Source organism: Leptodactylus fuscus, chromosome 1 (genome assembly GCF_031893055.1).
Source record: "Leptodactylus fuscus isolate aLepFus1 chromosome 1, aLepFus1.hap2, whole genome shotgun sequence".
Lineage (NCBI taxonomy): Eukaryota > Metazoa > Chordata > Amphibia > Anura > Leptodactylidae > Leptodactylus > Leptodactylus fuscus.
The window spans coordinates 81,062,940-81,078,118 of NC_134265.1; the positions used below are offsets into that span (position 1 = coordinate 81,062,940).

The 15,179-nt window shown below is 41.0% G+C and overlaps 1 protein-coding gene across 8 annotated transcripts in view; it reads left to right on the forward strand.

Annotated features, from left to right (window-relative positions):
- The window catches only part of CSNK1G3 (casein kinase 1 gamma 3), a 107,914-nt gene that overhangs the window by 69,931 nt on the left and 22,804 nt on the right, over positions 1 to 15,179 (forward strand). For all 8 annotated transcript variants that reach the window (XM_075272380.1, XM_075272364.1, XM_075272357.1 and 5 more), the window contains exons 5-6: positions 2,435 to 2,583; positions 6,537 to 6,771. In XM_075272380.1, the coding sequence (XP_075128481.1) occupies positions 2,435 to 2,583; positions 6,537 to 6,771 (384 nt within the window). The remainder of the gene's footprint in view (positions 1 to 2,434; positions 2,584 to 6,536; positions 6,772 to 15,179) is intronic.

Below are 15,179 nucleotides of genomic sequence, written 5' to 3' on the forward strand. Positions count from 1 at the left end.
CCTCTGGGGGAGCGTGAAAAAAAAAAGAAAATGAATAAATCTATTAAAATAAAAAAATAAATAAATATATATATATATATATATATATATATATATATATATATATATATATATTAAACGTGAACACATTAGATCTCTCAATGTGTGAAAATACCTGCACTAATAAAATAGAAAAACATATCCTAAGGAGAGACCTCCATCCTTTATTAAGTCCTGGAAAAACCCCTTTAAATGTCCACTTGCTTTTCATTCAGTGAGTTCATGATAAGTTCTGATGTGTTTGCTCCATACATGCCACAGGGCAGATGTTAATAATGCATCCCTTGCTAGTAGTGCTTTACAAGTAAGTCAGCTATAACCTCTAATATAAATTATTTAGTATTGACTCCTAGTTAGTACCTTTTACGATTCCAGTGATAAACGGCGTTATTATCGGGGTATATGAGCAGATATCGCTGTAACAAGTTGTACATTACCTCTCCTGATAGGTTTGTTTGGGAAATCTTTTATTCCACGTGAAATGGCGATTCAGGGTGTTACCATTCCCCTTGTAAGAGGCCTCCCTATATAGTCTGACACTGCCTGCGCTGGTTGGACTGTAAAATTTCTAGGAGGAATAACAGAGGGACAGAATACACAAAGGTGCTTTTTTGCGCTCTCTCCCCCCCCTCCTTATAAACTGATGCCATCCTCTACTGGGAAGTTGTTATATATATATTTATATATATATATATATATATATATAAATTTTTTTATTTTTTTATTTTTTTTTTTTTGAAGGGGGGGGGGGGGGGGAGAGAACTGCCAGTTTGGGTACGATCTTAAAGCCCCAGTGCAGGAGTTGTACAGTAATATTTCCTAATTCCTCTTTTGTTGATATCGTTTATTATAGGCACATAAGGCGGCGTTCAGAGCTTGTCATGTACAGATACGCTTCTATTGGATTGGAATTCTTCTGTCAGTTATTAGGAAATATGTCATAGATAAATCCTATTTGTCCATACTCCATATGCCTAATCCTTTTTAATCTGGTATATTAAACTGTATTCATGAAAACATGGCTAAGCTGTCGCTGGTTTTGTGTGTACGGCCTGAAATGAGATCTGAACGATTTCATCACTGTGATTTTTGCCTTGGCTGTTCGTGTTTTATTATGTGACATTGTGACTAATCCGTCACTAGATATGAGCTAGTAGCCAGCTCCTATGGATCATTTGCAGCTGCCATTTGTACCTGTGTGATGGCGTGGAAAGACGCGCCCTCCTTCCTTTATTTCCAGTATGTATTTTGCAGTTCTTTATAGGAACTGGAGCGTGTACGATCTTGGAGGCGGATTCTTCACATTATTATTTATTATATATTCTTCATAATTATATAGATGGGATTTTATAAAGACTTGCACTTTGCTGCACAACTTTTAGGCTAGAACTGTAAAGTGTTTTGACTTCTTGAGTTCATTTAAAGGTATTGTCCATGTTTTTGTTTTTTGTGTTTTTTCTTCTTTAATTTCTGGCCTTTCTAGTGGGTAGGTCATAAATATCTGAACAGAGGAGGCCGACAAGCAGCCACTACATAGAGCAGCCGTTCAGAGGTGGGTCTGCTCTTTGTACTATACAGTACACAGAGCTGGAAGCAGCTGGCTCCATGGCCTATATAGTGGCCGGACACCAGTATTGCAGCTGAGCTCCCATTGACATCTATAGGTGTGATGCTCAGTGTAATGCCACAGACAATGCTCTGTGCCTGGTATGATGTACAGTTTCCTGGTAACACTTCTATTAAAGTTGCGCCATATTTATCATGTGGCACTTGATAAATGTGGTACCGATTATCCACAGCAGGCTCCAACATAACGGATTTGATTAATGCTCCCCTATTTAATTTTCCTTTCTACTTTTCTATATTATTAATGGTTTCCAGAAACTCTCAATATGAATTTGATGGATTACTTTCAATGGATATAAGACCGTCCTGGTCATGTGATAGATACACAGGTGCACGACTTGTTACAAGACAGATGTCTGAGCACTGTGCTGTGACCATGACTGGACAGTAATCCCGCAGTGACTCAGCATATTGGAGAACTATGGTGCCGTGACTCCAGGTCTCAGGACTGGATAGGTAGACCATAAAAGCCTTGGCCACAGCTGCCCACTTACAGCAGTCCATATAATATATCTAAGGGGTGTATACATCTGTAGCCTACTAGACTGGCTGCTGGGAATAAAATTAGTTTTGTGTCCTTCATCCTTCTCTGTTAGCTTTAGATTGTAACAATAACTATTTTGCAGGAATATTTCATTAATATCTCTATTACTTCATGTACAATGTTTTTAATATATTTTAATATTAACAGAGTTTTTAGTTCTCCTATTCTTTTGACTTGTTTAGTCACTATTATATATTGTAACATCTCGCTCTTCTCCCCTTTTAGATGGTGTACCTCAGGTTTATTACTTTGGTCCTTGCGGTAAATACAACGCCATGGTGCTAGAACTACTGGGGCCAAGTTTGGAAGACTTATTCGACTTGTGTGACAGAACGTTTTCCCTGAAAACCGTTCTTATGATAGCCATACAGCTGGTGAGTAACTTGTATCTGTCAATGCCTTGCCTTTTCCTGGCGTTTGCCATCGATCATTCATTGTTGACCACTATTAATGGCATATAGTAAGAAATTATTGGTGCTGTTATGTGGTATAGTGAATGGCACTTATCTGATAGTTTCGGTACATGGCTGTACGATCCAATGTTTCACAATAGGGACTTGTTCAATGACCATGATGGAATTTGCCGTTACACACAATTAGGGTTGAGGGATCAGGATCGGGAAAGATCGGATCCCGATTGGTGATCGAGCAAATTTCATGATCGGGATCTTCTGGAAAATGATCGAAAATCATATTTTAAAAACGATCCTGAAATCTCAAGATCGGCTCAACCCTACACACAATGGTTTAATATTCATTTACAATAACTGTAAATGCAGCCTAAAGAGGACTTTTCACCACCTCTGCAAAGTCCATTTCTTTGCATCAATTAATAGGCGCAGCTTCACTGATTCCAGAACAGAATTTTTTTTCTCTAGTTCCCTGTGCCTGAAAAATCAGTACTGTTGGTTTTGGTACCTGGTATGCTATTGAGGCTCAGTACTGTCATGAGGATGGTGTCAGGCAGGAGCAGGTAAGGGCTGGGATTCTGAGCTCTGACATTGGCTACCGCTGATTGGAGCTCTGAGCCAAACTCCCACACCCTACCCGACAGTACAGACCCTAAGTAGCAGATTGGGCACCAAAACTAACTGTATTGATTACTTAGGAATGGTGGAAGCTTAGGGGGCGTTCACACTACCGTCGGTGTCCGACAGCTAGTGTCCGCTGCTGATGTCCGTGAAAAATCTTGCGCGGACATTAGCATCGGACACTAGCTGTGTCCGTGACATTTTGCATTGATTTAAATGGACATTGGGTGCGTTCTTTTACTGTCCGTGCCTGTTCTTAACTGTCCATTCCCAAAGATATCCGATTTTTCAAGCGGACAGCAAAAGCCTACATGTCGGGTTTTGCTGTCTGCTTGAAAAGTTGGATGTCTTTGGGAATGGACAGTTAAGGACAGACACAGACAGTAAAAGAACGCACCCGATGTCCATTTAAATCAATGCAAAATGTCACAGACACAGCTAGTGTCCGATTCTAATGTCCGCGCAAGATTTTAGCATTAGCAGCGGACACTAGCTGTCGGACACAGACAGTATTGTGAACGCTCCCTTAGAGGAAAAATTGAAAGTTTACTGGAATCAGTAGAGAAGAAACTATTAATTGAGGGGGTGGTGAAAGGTCCTCTTTAACCTGGGGCATTCTGTGGTAATGGATTATTCCAGGTGATCGTGCAATATTGGTTTTCTCAGATCAGTGAGTTATGGTTTTGGTGGCAAAACTTCTGTAATAAGTCAATAATTTATTTTTTTTCCACTGTTCTCTATTTTGAAAAATTTAATAAAAATCACAAAGAACCGTATACAAAAATCAACCACCAGAACAACAAAAAGCGGTCAAAACAAGCAATAATGCAATTAAACCACTGCCACGGTAGTCAATAAGATTTTTAACTTGCAACAACTACAATATATAAAAAAGGTGGTTTTATACTGAATTTTTACAGTATGAAATGGAGGTACATCCAGATGTTTTCCGTATATATGGTGTATTTTTTAACGGAGGCGTCAGATAGTTAATACAGTGAAGTGATATAGTTAATGATGGGCTCCCATGTTAATGATGACCTGTTACCACTCCTGACATGTCTGTTGTAGTAAATCCTTCTGTTGCCAAGTAAATGATTCTTGCATCTCTGCAGTTTCTTTATTATTCCTCTAATTGCTGAAAAATTCACAACTGCTTATTATTGTTCCCTTTGTCCTTACATAGTCAGCACCGATTGAAAGCCAACTGTTACCGGTTGGAGGTCGTGTCCAATTTATGCTGCTGATAATTATTATTTTATAAAAGCCTGTAGGGGCATATGTATGAAGACTGGCGTATTGAGCGCCAGTCTTCATACATTTTAATCTGGTGGTGGAAGAACTGCCTGATTTATTAACAGGTGCATAAATGTAATGGCTCCTCCACCAGGGACATACGTTTGTGCTGAAATATTTGCCATCTTGTACCTACTGTACATTTCAATGACACAAACTGACAAAAATGATCTTCAATCTACGGCAACTCCCACACTACGCTCACAAAAATGGCGAGAGGCACAAACGCCAGTTGTGCAGTAGTTTACAATATTTACACCAGATATCTGGCATAAAGTTAATAGCAAATATGCCGCATTGTGTGGTGGTTATTTTTATGTAGATTCATTTGTATGGAAAAGTGAAGCTGGCTACACTATTCTGTATAGCAAAAAATAAATATATACCGTATATTTGGACGTATAGCGCCCCAGTGGAAGCTGGATACAGTCTTGGCCTCTTTTGGCTTAGACGCTACTATCACTTTACTTTGATTCCATGTTGGGGATATATAGTTTGGAAGGATTTCCTGGTATATATCTAGAACAGAAACCCATATCCTACTTTAGAAGCATATTATGGGGCACTTTGTTTATATACCTCCTCTGCATTTTAAAGGGTTATGCCACAAAGCATGTTTCCCCTCTGTCTATAAGATAGAGGATAAGCAGCTCATTGGTGGGAGTCTGACTGCTGAGACACCCACCGATCCTGAGAATAGAGGGCTGCTTTCCCCCTGTTATGAATATAGGGCTGAATGTTAGTGTGCCCCTGCTGGTTGCGAGGTATCACTGCTCCCATTCACTTCAATGGGTTATGTAGTATCATTGATGTGAATGGCTGCTGAGTTGCATCCTTTCCACCGGGGAACTCCTACATGCAGCCCCAGCTCAGGATCACTGAGGGGCCTATCCTTATAAATATGCTTCCTACAAAATAAAAAAAATACAGTCTATAAATGTAAAATGATATACATTGGTGAACGCAAACACTACAGGAATTTTCTAGGCCTCCCTTTTAATGCTAAGCTTTCCTTCCATACGCCTGCATTATTTGTCCACCATTTTTTAAACATCTGTTGGACTTAAACCAATAGAATGGGAATAGAGTTCTACATTTCATTCCTGTAAAGCTATTGTGAGCAGGTTTCTGCTTTGGAAGTTTTAGTAAGCTGTAACTTCCTGTAATGTATATTGTACTGCTGGATGAAGAGGCATTTTCTGGCGGCCGGTCAGCCTGTGACTACCCCATTGATGTACTCTGCTTGGGTATTCTAAGCTCATGAAGAAGGATTTCCCTATCAGTCGCAGTGGCGAGCTGGTTTTTGTGAGCACCACATAATACTTGGAAATGAGGACATGAGCCCACTACCCCGAGTAATAACAGCTGCCTGTGGAGGGTCCCAGCAGCAGGAACAGCTTATCGGCCTCATTTCCCAAAAGTTTCTGGGTTATGATCACACAATATACAATTTCATGACAAGAAAAATCCATTGTGTGGAAGTCATAGGAGAAGTCTGATCCTCCTGGATCCTCATCCACATTAGTCTGAGGTACCCTTGCTAACCTCTAGCAAGGGTACAAATTCTATATAACAGGCTTTTACCAGTTGCAAATTGTGGGGTCCCAACAAACATAAGAATGAGAGCTCCTCTATTTGAATGGAGTGGGGGTCTTACATGCAGACTGTGTTTCCTTTCAATTCTATGAGGCTTCTGGATATAGCAGAGCGCTGTACTCTTCCTCTCTTCCACCATCCCATAGAGAAGAATAGAAGGGTACTGCATATGTACGACCACCGCACCCTCAAACGGGGATTTCAATCTTCTGATGGGACTTCCCAGTTGTCGGACCATCACATACTTATACCGTATTCTGGCCCATTCTGTGGATAGAAGGCAAGTTGTGTGGTGTACAACTCCTTCAACAACATCATGCGTGCTCTACACACACCACAATGATAAACAATATATCCGCACTCCTTACTTTTGATTTTAACACACATGTATTTGTTTCTTACAGATTTCCCGCATGGAATATGTTCACTCAAAGAACTTGATATATAGAGACGTAAAGCCTGAAAATTTTTTGATAGGTCGTCCAGGAAACAAGAACCAGCAAATAATTCACATAATAGATTTTGGCTTGGCAAAAGAGTACATAGACCCAGAAACAAAGAAGCACATACCCTACAGAGAACACAAGAGCCTTACAGGAACAGCTAGATACATGAGTATAAACACGCATTTAGGAAAAGGTAAGTGGCCCAAAATGCTTCAGACTCGAATGTTGCAGCAAAAAAAAAAAAAAAAAAAAGTGAAATTCAGTGGATGTGGAAGCCTTTTGTGGCCATTGAAGCTGTACTATGAGACATCCTTGCTGTGTATTACCCATTATGAAGCAGTCAGGTGGGTTTTCTTCCCTAAATTGGCCTCAACTTGTGTAGCATAAAAGGAATGATCTTCCCCACAGTGCCAATCACTAAGCTTAATGTTGCAGAAAAGTCAGTTTCTAAGCTTTAGAACGTTAGATTGACGTATGCAAATTTACCTTATGTAGTCAGTGGGGGTGGGCAACAACATGACTAAATGAAGCTCCGCCCCTCCCCTGTGACTAAGGTACATTTGCATATGTTGTTCTAAGGTTTTAAAAGCTTTGACTTGATTTTTCAGCAGCAGAAGTTTTATTGAGGGACACCCTAGGAAAAGTTATTACTTGATGTTGCACAAACTGGGACCAGTATAAATTACAGGAGAGACCAAATAAGGACCTGCTCGCATATCCACCCGCTAATTCTGGCACAGTTAAAAAATTTATCTAGCCGTTCTAGATAAATCAATGCTGTTAGTTTCAGTGTCTGATATGCTATTTAGACTCTGTACTGTCAGGTGGGCGGAGTCTGATACGAGCAGGCAAGGGAGGTGATTCTGAGTTCTGACACTGGCTTCCTCTGATTGAAGCTCCGAATCACACGCCCCCTGTCTGACACTGCCCTTCTGACATACAAAGCTTAAAGAGGACCTTTCATGGCCTCATTAAAGCGCAGTTTTATATACTACTAGAAAACTGACAGTACTTTGAATTCAGCTCACCATTGGCTTTGCAGGTATGTGCCCCGGGGCTGGAGATATCGGTGCCGTTAGTTTTGGCACCGATATCTCCCCACTCTCAGAAGGTCGTTCCTCACAGCTCAGTGTCCTCTGTAGGTAGTAAGGAACAAAACCTTCTGACAGTACAAGGCTGTTAAAGAGGACCTTTCATCAGATTGGGCACAGGCAGTGCTGTATATATACTGTATATATATATATATATATATATATATATATATATATATATATATATATATATATATACTGTATATATATATACTGTATATATACTGCTATAAAGCCGGCAGTGTGCTGAATTCAACACATTATTGGCTTTCCCGATCTGTGCCCCAGGTAAAGCGCTATCTGTCCCGGTACCGTAGCTCTTTACAGTCAGAAGGGCATTCCTGACAGTCAGCCAGGAACGTCCTTCTCCACAGCAGCGCCTATCGCGCTGTACAGTGTGAGTGGGGAGGAATGCCCCCTCCCCTCTGCTCACAGTGCTTGTCCATAGACGAGTAATATCAGGAGGGGAGGGGGCGTTCCTCCCCGCTCACACTGTGCAGCGTGATAGGCGCTGCTGTGGAGAAGGACGTTCCTGACTGACTGTCAGGAACGCCCTTCTGACTGTAAAGAGCTACAGGACCGATAGCACTTTACCCGGGGCCCAGATCGGGAAAGCCAGTAGTGTGCTGAATTCAGCGCACTTTTGGCTTTCCATCAGTATATAGAACTGCCTGTGCCCAATCTGATGAAAGGTCCTCTTTAAAGTACAGTCAGAGGGGGCGTTCCTCACTGCGATGACACTAGGCTGTAAGGCTTGCCCTTCTCTTTTTTTTTTTTTTTTTTTTTTTATTTTAATGTAGATTGTGAGCCCCACATAGGGCTCCCTATCAGTATGTCTTTGGAATATGGGATGGAAATCCATGCAAACACGGGGAGAACATACAAACTCCTTGCAGATGGTTTTTTGCCCTTGGCGGGATTTGAACACCAGGACTCCAGCGCTGCAAGGCTGCAGTGCTAACCACTGAGCCACCGTGTGGCCCCTAAGGCTTGCCCTTCTGACAGTGGGGAGATATTGGTTCCGACACAAATGGCACCAATATCTCCACCACTGGGGCACATAACGGGATTCAGCACAGTGTCCTGAGGACATGAAAGGTTTTCTTTAATAGCATAGCAGTCTCCAAAACTACTTACACTTATTGGTCAGGAACAGTGGGGGCTAGAGCGAAAATTCCAACTACACGGCATTTAGCCTATTAAAACTAGATGTTAAAAACTAGAATTGTTGGCTATGGTGATAGGACCTAATTAAATGCAAAGTTTTCTGTCAGTTGTTTCTTGCTTTATCTAAAAAGAACTGGTCAGGCACAACTGATGTGTGAATGCGCCCTTAAGGAAACCTTTCTCTGTTTTGTCACAATTATCATCTAATGTAAGTGAGAACCTCACTCCTGCAACTTCATAGACTGCAACCGCAATAGGGTCTCTCTAGAGTCTTCAGTCTATGTTGCATCTTACTAAATGATTCCTTTAAGGGGCTTTTAAGGAAATTTCCATAACCACACTTTATATAAATGTCAAATGTCAATGGATAGGTGGGTGCATCTATCGCCAGGGTACCTGGGGTCCCTGAATGGATGCCCCAGCCCTACCTGAGTAGAGAACGGCAGTCATGACTAGTCAGAATGTAACATTCTGCTTCACTGACAGTCCACCAAAAACTTTCCAGTATGTCATCCGCCATCATGGATTCGAAAAAGACTGGTATGATCCCCTACACTTGTTTGCACTATAGATGCAGATAAAAATAGGACATGCCTTATAATGTGTGGTCTTTGTATACAGCACAGACACATAGTTTCAAAAAATGCATTTGTGTGTATAGGCCCATAGAAATGAATTGTGGGTACAATCTATCCTGTGCATGAGGCCGAAGCAGTATCCGTTATATTTTTCATCATATATAGGTTTGTTTGTGTTTGTGTGTGTGTGTGTGTGTGTGTGTAACTTTGATCATGTAACATTGTCAGGGGAGGTAAATGGTCTCCTTTCCTGAAATACTCTGTGCTGCTCTCATCAGTCCAAGTATCCCGTTAGATACTCAGTTTGTTTTGTTTTTAGTGACTTTGCCAGGTGTAAATACCGTACATTATGTATCACCAGTTGTTGAGATATGTCAACTCACCCTTGACAAGAGCCCACAAAAGCTTGTGCAGTGGAATATTCCTTAAGCAAGTAGGGGACATGTCCTTCTATTGACCTCAAAAGAAATGGCATCTGCTAGGTGTCTGCAGTACGCTGGCAAGTTGGCTCCATGGCCTGGCTTGTAAGTGTTTGCTATGCAGTAATACACACGTTGCAGATTAGTCAATGGCTGTCTGTAAATGTAATGGAGTCCACTCCAGTTTTACAATAGGTAGATGCTGATCTTTTATGACTGTTATTCAGGAGAACAATGTGACAGCCTTAGATCTCTTATAATTGTATTTGTTCAATTATGGCAATAAAAACTAGGACTCTAATGCTATGTCAGTCTTGACTTGTCTATTATCCAACACTTTATTAACTATGTAAAGGGAAGAATATAGACCTCAGTCTCTATGCAGATGGGTGACATCCATTATTAGGACTAGTGGGCAGGATTCAGCAGCTTTTTAATATGACAACTCATCTCCTCTTTTGATATGTCTATTTCACTATAAATGTCTGTTCTTTACAAAATAACCATTTTGGAACATGTTTTCTTAGGGAATGTTCACACAGCAGAAACCTTTTCCACTGTGTGACTTTTTCACGCTGCAATGCATCAGCATGCCGACGCAGCATCCCGCTCCTGGTTAGGCCCGGATGAATTGGCCTAAAAAGACTGGTATGATCCCCTACACTGTCTCGAGCCGCAAACGCTAGCGGGAAAAAACTGCTAGTGACTCCCATTGAAATAAATGGGAGGTGTTTTTGCAGGTGGATTTGAGGCGGACTCCGCGTCAAAATCTGCTTGCAAAAAAGCTCTGTGTGAACATACCCTTAGAAGAACGGCACACTGCAGAGTTCTATTATTCCTGCTAGAAACTTAGAGAGGACCTTTCACCACCTCTTCGACTTTCAATAGGCACTGCTCCACTGATTCTGGTGCAATTGGAATGTTTTTGTGAGCCCCCAGCGTGCCTGAGACATCATTATAGTTATTTTTGGTGTCTTATATGAAAATCAAGGCTCTGTACTGTCAATAGGGCGGTGTTGGGCTGAAACGGACAAGGGGGCATGACTCTGAGCGCTGACTCTTCACCTCTGGATAGTGTCACCGCTCAAAATCATACTTATTGCATGCTGACAGTACAGAGCTTAAATAGCATATCAGACACCAAAACTACCTGCACTGAACAGTGAGGGCCAGAGAAAAAATTCCAGCTGTGCCAGAATCCGTAGAGCAGCGTTTATTGAAGAGTCTCTTGTACAGTGTGAATGGAGCCGCATTGCTCCATGTTTTACCTGTCTCTCCATCAGGGTACAAACTTAGTCTGTGGGGTTCCAGTGGTCAGACCCTCACCGATCTAGACATTATACCACTATCCTATTATTAGGGCTTAACTTCAAACTTTAAAGGCTGCAAAGACCTGGAGTTAGTGATGGTGCCGAACTATAGGAACACACTCCCTTAAGCAGAATGGTAACACCCAGTTGTCAATTTATTCTTAAGTATTCAGGAAGTATATTATTAGTAGATTTCTAAGATGATGCTCCAGAATTGTTACATCATAGGGAATATAAATATCTGTCATTACTTGTTATGTGTGGATTCTGAGCTGCCGAGGGGGGACTTTTCTATAATATTTTGTGATGTCTGTAAATTTAGTCTAATTTACATCTAAAGGCTGAAAACTGCTGGAGATATGGGTAGTCCGTATAGACAGTCCCTTACAGATTGTTACAACCTCTCAGCTGGGAGCAGGTCTATGTCTGCACTGCTTTAGGAGTTTACTGGAAATTGTGAGTCTCGAACTAGGTGTTCTGGATGCCAAACAGTAGATGCGGTTTGAGGATCTTGTCACTTAGTAATGGGTCGTTACATGAAAGGTCTCAGGTCAATGGAGAGATAGTCAAGTATTGCTGCTGCTGCTGCTCTATTTTGCACTATAGAACTAGCAAATTTTGCTGGGCTGTCTTTGGCAGTCCCATAGTTGTCAGAACGCATGATGTTGTAGATAAGTGACAACGGTTTTAAAGGTGTTATCTAGGAAGTTTTACTTCCTGTGTCCTTTATTTGGACTGTACCTCACTGACAGACTAGGTCATTTAAATAGTAAAGCCAGCCCCCTTGTGGCGGGAGGAGGCTGTGCAGCTCAGGTGCTGGTATTAGTCGTGAGTCCCAGAATCTGCACCAGTCCAGACTAGAATGTTAATAGGTGAAAATCCTGCCTGTAGACAATAGTGGTTTATATCAGCAATGGGCGTTCAATCCTGTGTACAACATACAGAAGAAGCTTGTTTTACACAAATGGCGAGCGTCCAAGAAGGAATGTGCAATTGCTTATTTTACTGTGGGTTTTTTTCCCCTCTTTGCACACACAAATCTTTACACTGTCTGTATCCTGTGACAATGATTTCTGGCTGAGAATTCCCCATAGAAGTCAATGGATAATGGCATCTGTTATACAGATCTGAAAACCCACCCACTTTGGATCTGTATTATAGATGGGAGGAATGAACTAGGAATTTGGATAAACTTGTATTACAAGTGTGACATATTTTTATACAAAAATATATCCACTTTTTTAATGGACAATGTTATTTAACATAGCAATGTACAAGACACCCCCCCCAAAAAAAAAATAAATAATAAAATAAAATCTTCAGTCCAATAAACACATCACTTTATGATCTAAGTGTTGTGCATTGGTCATAAATCTCCATAGATGATGACTATAATATAGGACATGGTAATCGTATTGAAATCCACCATGAAAAAAAGCCAGGTATACTGTACGTGTTTTAATGTCCATATTAGGATTCTGCATTGGGCATCTTTATGAAATATTTTTGCTCTGTGACTCAGGACCTGGCATATAAGGCTGTGGCATCTTCTGCAGTTGGCAGCGATCCTAGTAACATAGACTTGAAGTCAATATAGAAATTGAATTGAAGAATCTCAGGGCTAGACATAAAAATAAATCTGTACGGCTTAAGTAGATCCAGCATTTGAAAGCAGGAAAGATGGAATTGATCTGTCTGGTCTCTCCATTTTCCTGTTTCTATGATTACATCTGTTCAGGATTTCCAGATTCATTAACGGATTGCTTGGTGTGCTTGGAAATACTAAGCCACAGCCATTTTCCCCTCCTCTCACAGTCCGTTATGGACTATATAAACTTGCAGAAAGGGAGGAAAAAGCGCATTCAGCCCATCTTCTTCTTTCCGTGAATATTCCAACCTGTTAAGTAGCTTATTGCTGCCACCTGCTGGCAGAGGAATTGAATGTCTATTATGTATTTGGAGGATTTGTAGTTGTGGATGTGTAGCGTATGTCAGGACGTTTCAGGTGACATTACAGAATCATGAAAACCGCATCTCATGTTTCAGTCGATAAGATGGCCAAGAGCTGCGTGATAAAAATAGCCCAAGGCATTTCTCTCCGCCTGTTTAGAAGCATCAATACTTGAAATTTCTCTTCCCTTTGCACAGAACTTCTATTGTATTGTCACCCACAAAAGAATGCCAAGCGTCCGTGCCAGTCATATTTATCAGTAGGTTTGCTTACTGGGAATAGAAGTCTAGAGAATATATTTGTTGTGGGGGTGAAGGCATTTCGTCGTCTTCTGCTCAGTTGTTTAGCTACTTGCTAGAATGCCCGGCTCTGTCAGCAAGTTGGCAGATGATCTGAATTCTGCCCTTAGCATTTATTAAAGGGATATACTGACTAGTAACATTGAGGATATAGCGAATTATGTCAGCCATGATTGATAAACGGACACCATATTTTGCACACGTGTCATCATTGCCCTTTTAAACACAAGTTATAAATAACTTTATTGACTGCGTTTAAGCCAAACTGACATAGGTCCAGGAAGATCTGGGTTGTGTACGGGATCCTCACACCGTTATAGTTACTTTTAGTTTTCCTGCTGTCTTTCATGGAACGTTAAAAAAGGTCAATATTGAAATAAAACAAGATTTAAAGAAACAAAACTATACCATTCAGGAAATGTCACCATAAATGGCCCATTTTTGTGAAGTTTTTCTGTCACACACAAGTTTAATAGTAACCAATAATAACCAATAATAAAAACAAATTATGTTGGGGTTTCCTTTGCAGCAGTCACCTCATTTACATCACAGAAAAGACAGGAAAACAATAGAAGATCACACCTCTGCAGATAATACATACACAACTGATTATACATGTGATCTGCTCCCTCTCTCTGCATACAGCATGTCTAGAAAACTTTCCCATAGATCTCAGTGAGTCTTCTCCAGTCTGTTTCAACCTATGGCTACAACAGTGCCGTAAAGTGTATCACTAAATGTTGTTAACGAAGCAGAGGAGACTCTCAGGCAAGATGGCCGCCCTATAATCATGTGCAGCAAATAGAGTAAAACCTACAATCAAAATAAAAAAAGGACAGTAATGAATGAGTGATTTCACAATGTGGTTTAAATACATAAAAAAAGTTGATACATCCTTTTAAGTCCTGGTACCACATGAGGTGAACACATTGCAAAATTTGTGTTCTTACGTAAGCCACGGTGACAAAAATCACCTGAAATCGGATGGCTTTTGCAGCAGATCTCCTACAAGAATTGCCTCACATCTCCGGCATCTTGCCAGCTTTTGCCTTAGGTGACAGCCGTGGTTGGAGCCTATAGCAGTTATGGAAATGCTGCTGTCACTTTGCTGCAGCATGTGCTATAGATGACATTGGGTTTTATCATCCAGCCATATTCCTTTTCCTGACCGCTACCACCCAGGGCTGATTGATGGCAGTTCCCATATTATTTACTAGGGGATTTTGTATGTCCTTCCAAAGTTTTCTTTAACCCCCACAGTGCCACCATTGTTATTTTCCGGTGATCACAGTTTTTGCTTCCATGTCAGTTGTGCAGCCAGGGTGTAGATAAAGCAGGTACACAGTGGGCGATCTCCACAAAATTACCCCTCCTGCTTCCTCAGTCCTCTGTGAGCATGATCTAAAGAAGAAAGGGATATTGGAGTGAGTGAATATAATAGTCACCATAGACACTAGATTTTATTTTATTTTTTTTGGCTGACCCTGGAATCTGCTGATCAGTGTGTGTGGAGGCCGCAGACAGTCTCTCAAGGATCCAAGCGGCAGAGTTTTTCACACCAATTCTTCTATTTCTCAATGATAAGATGAACTGCATGAAGGATGTTAAGAGGACCTGTCCATGTCCCCGACATCTCTATATTACTAAATAACAATTCTAAGTCTTTTCGGATAACTTTCTATTATGCTGTTCCTCTGTTGTTCTTCCTAGAACTTTTATGTACGAATTCACAATGGAGATTACTTCCCTGCCAGCACTTTTTGGACAGTAAATTGGAACACCCCAG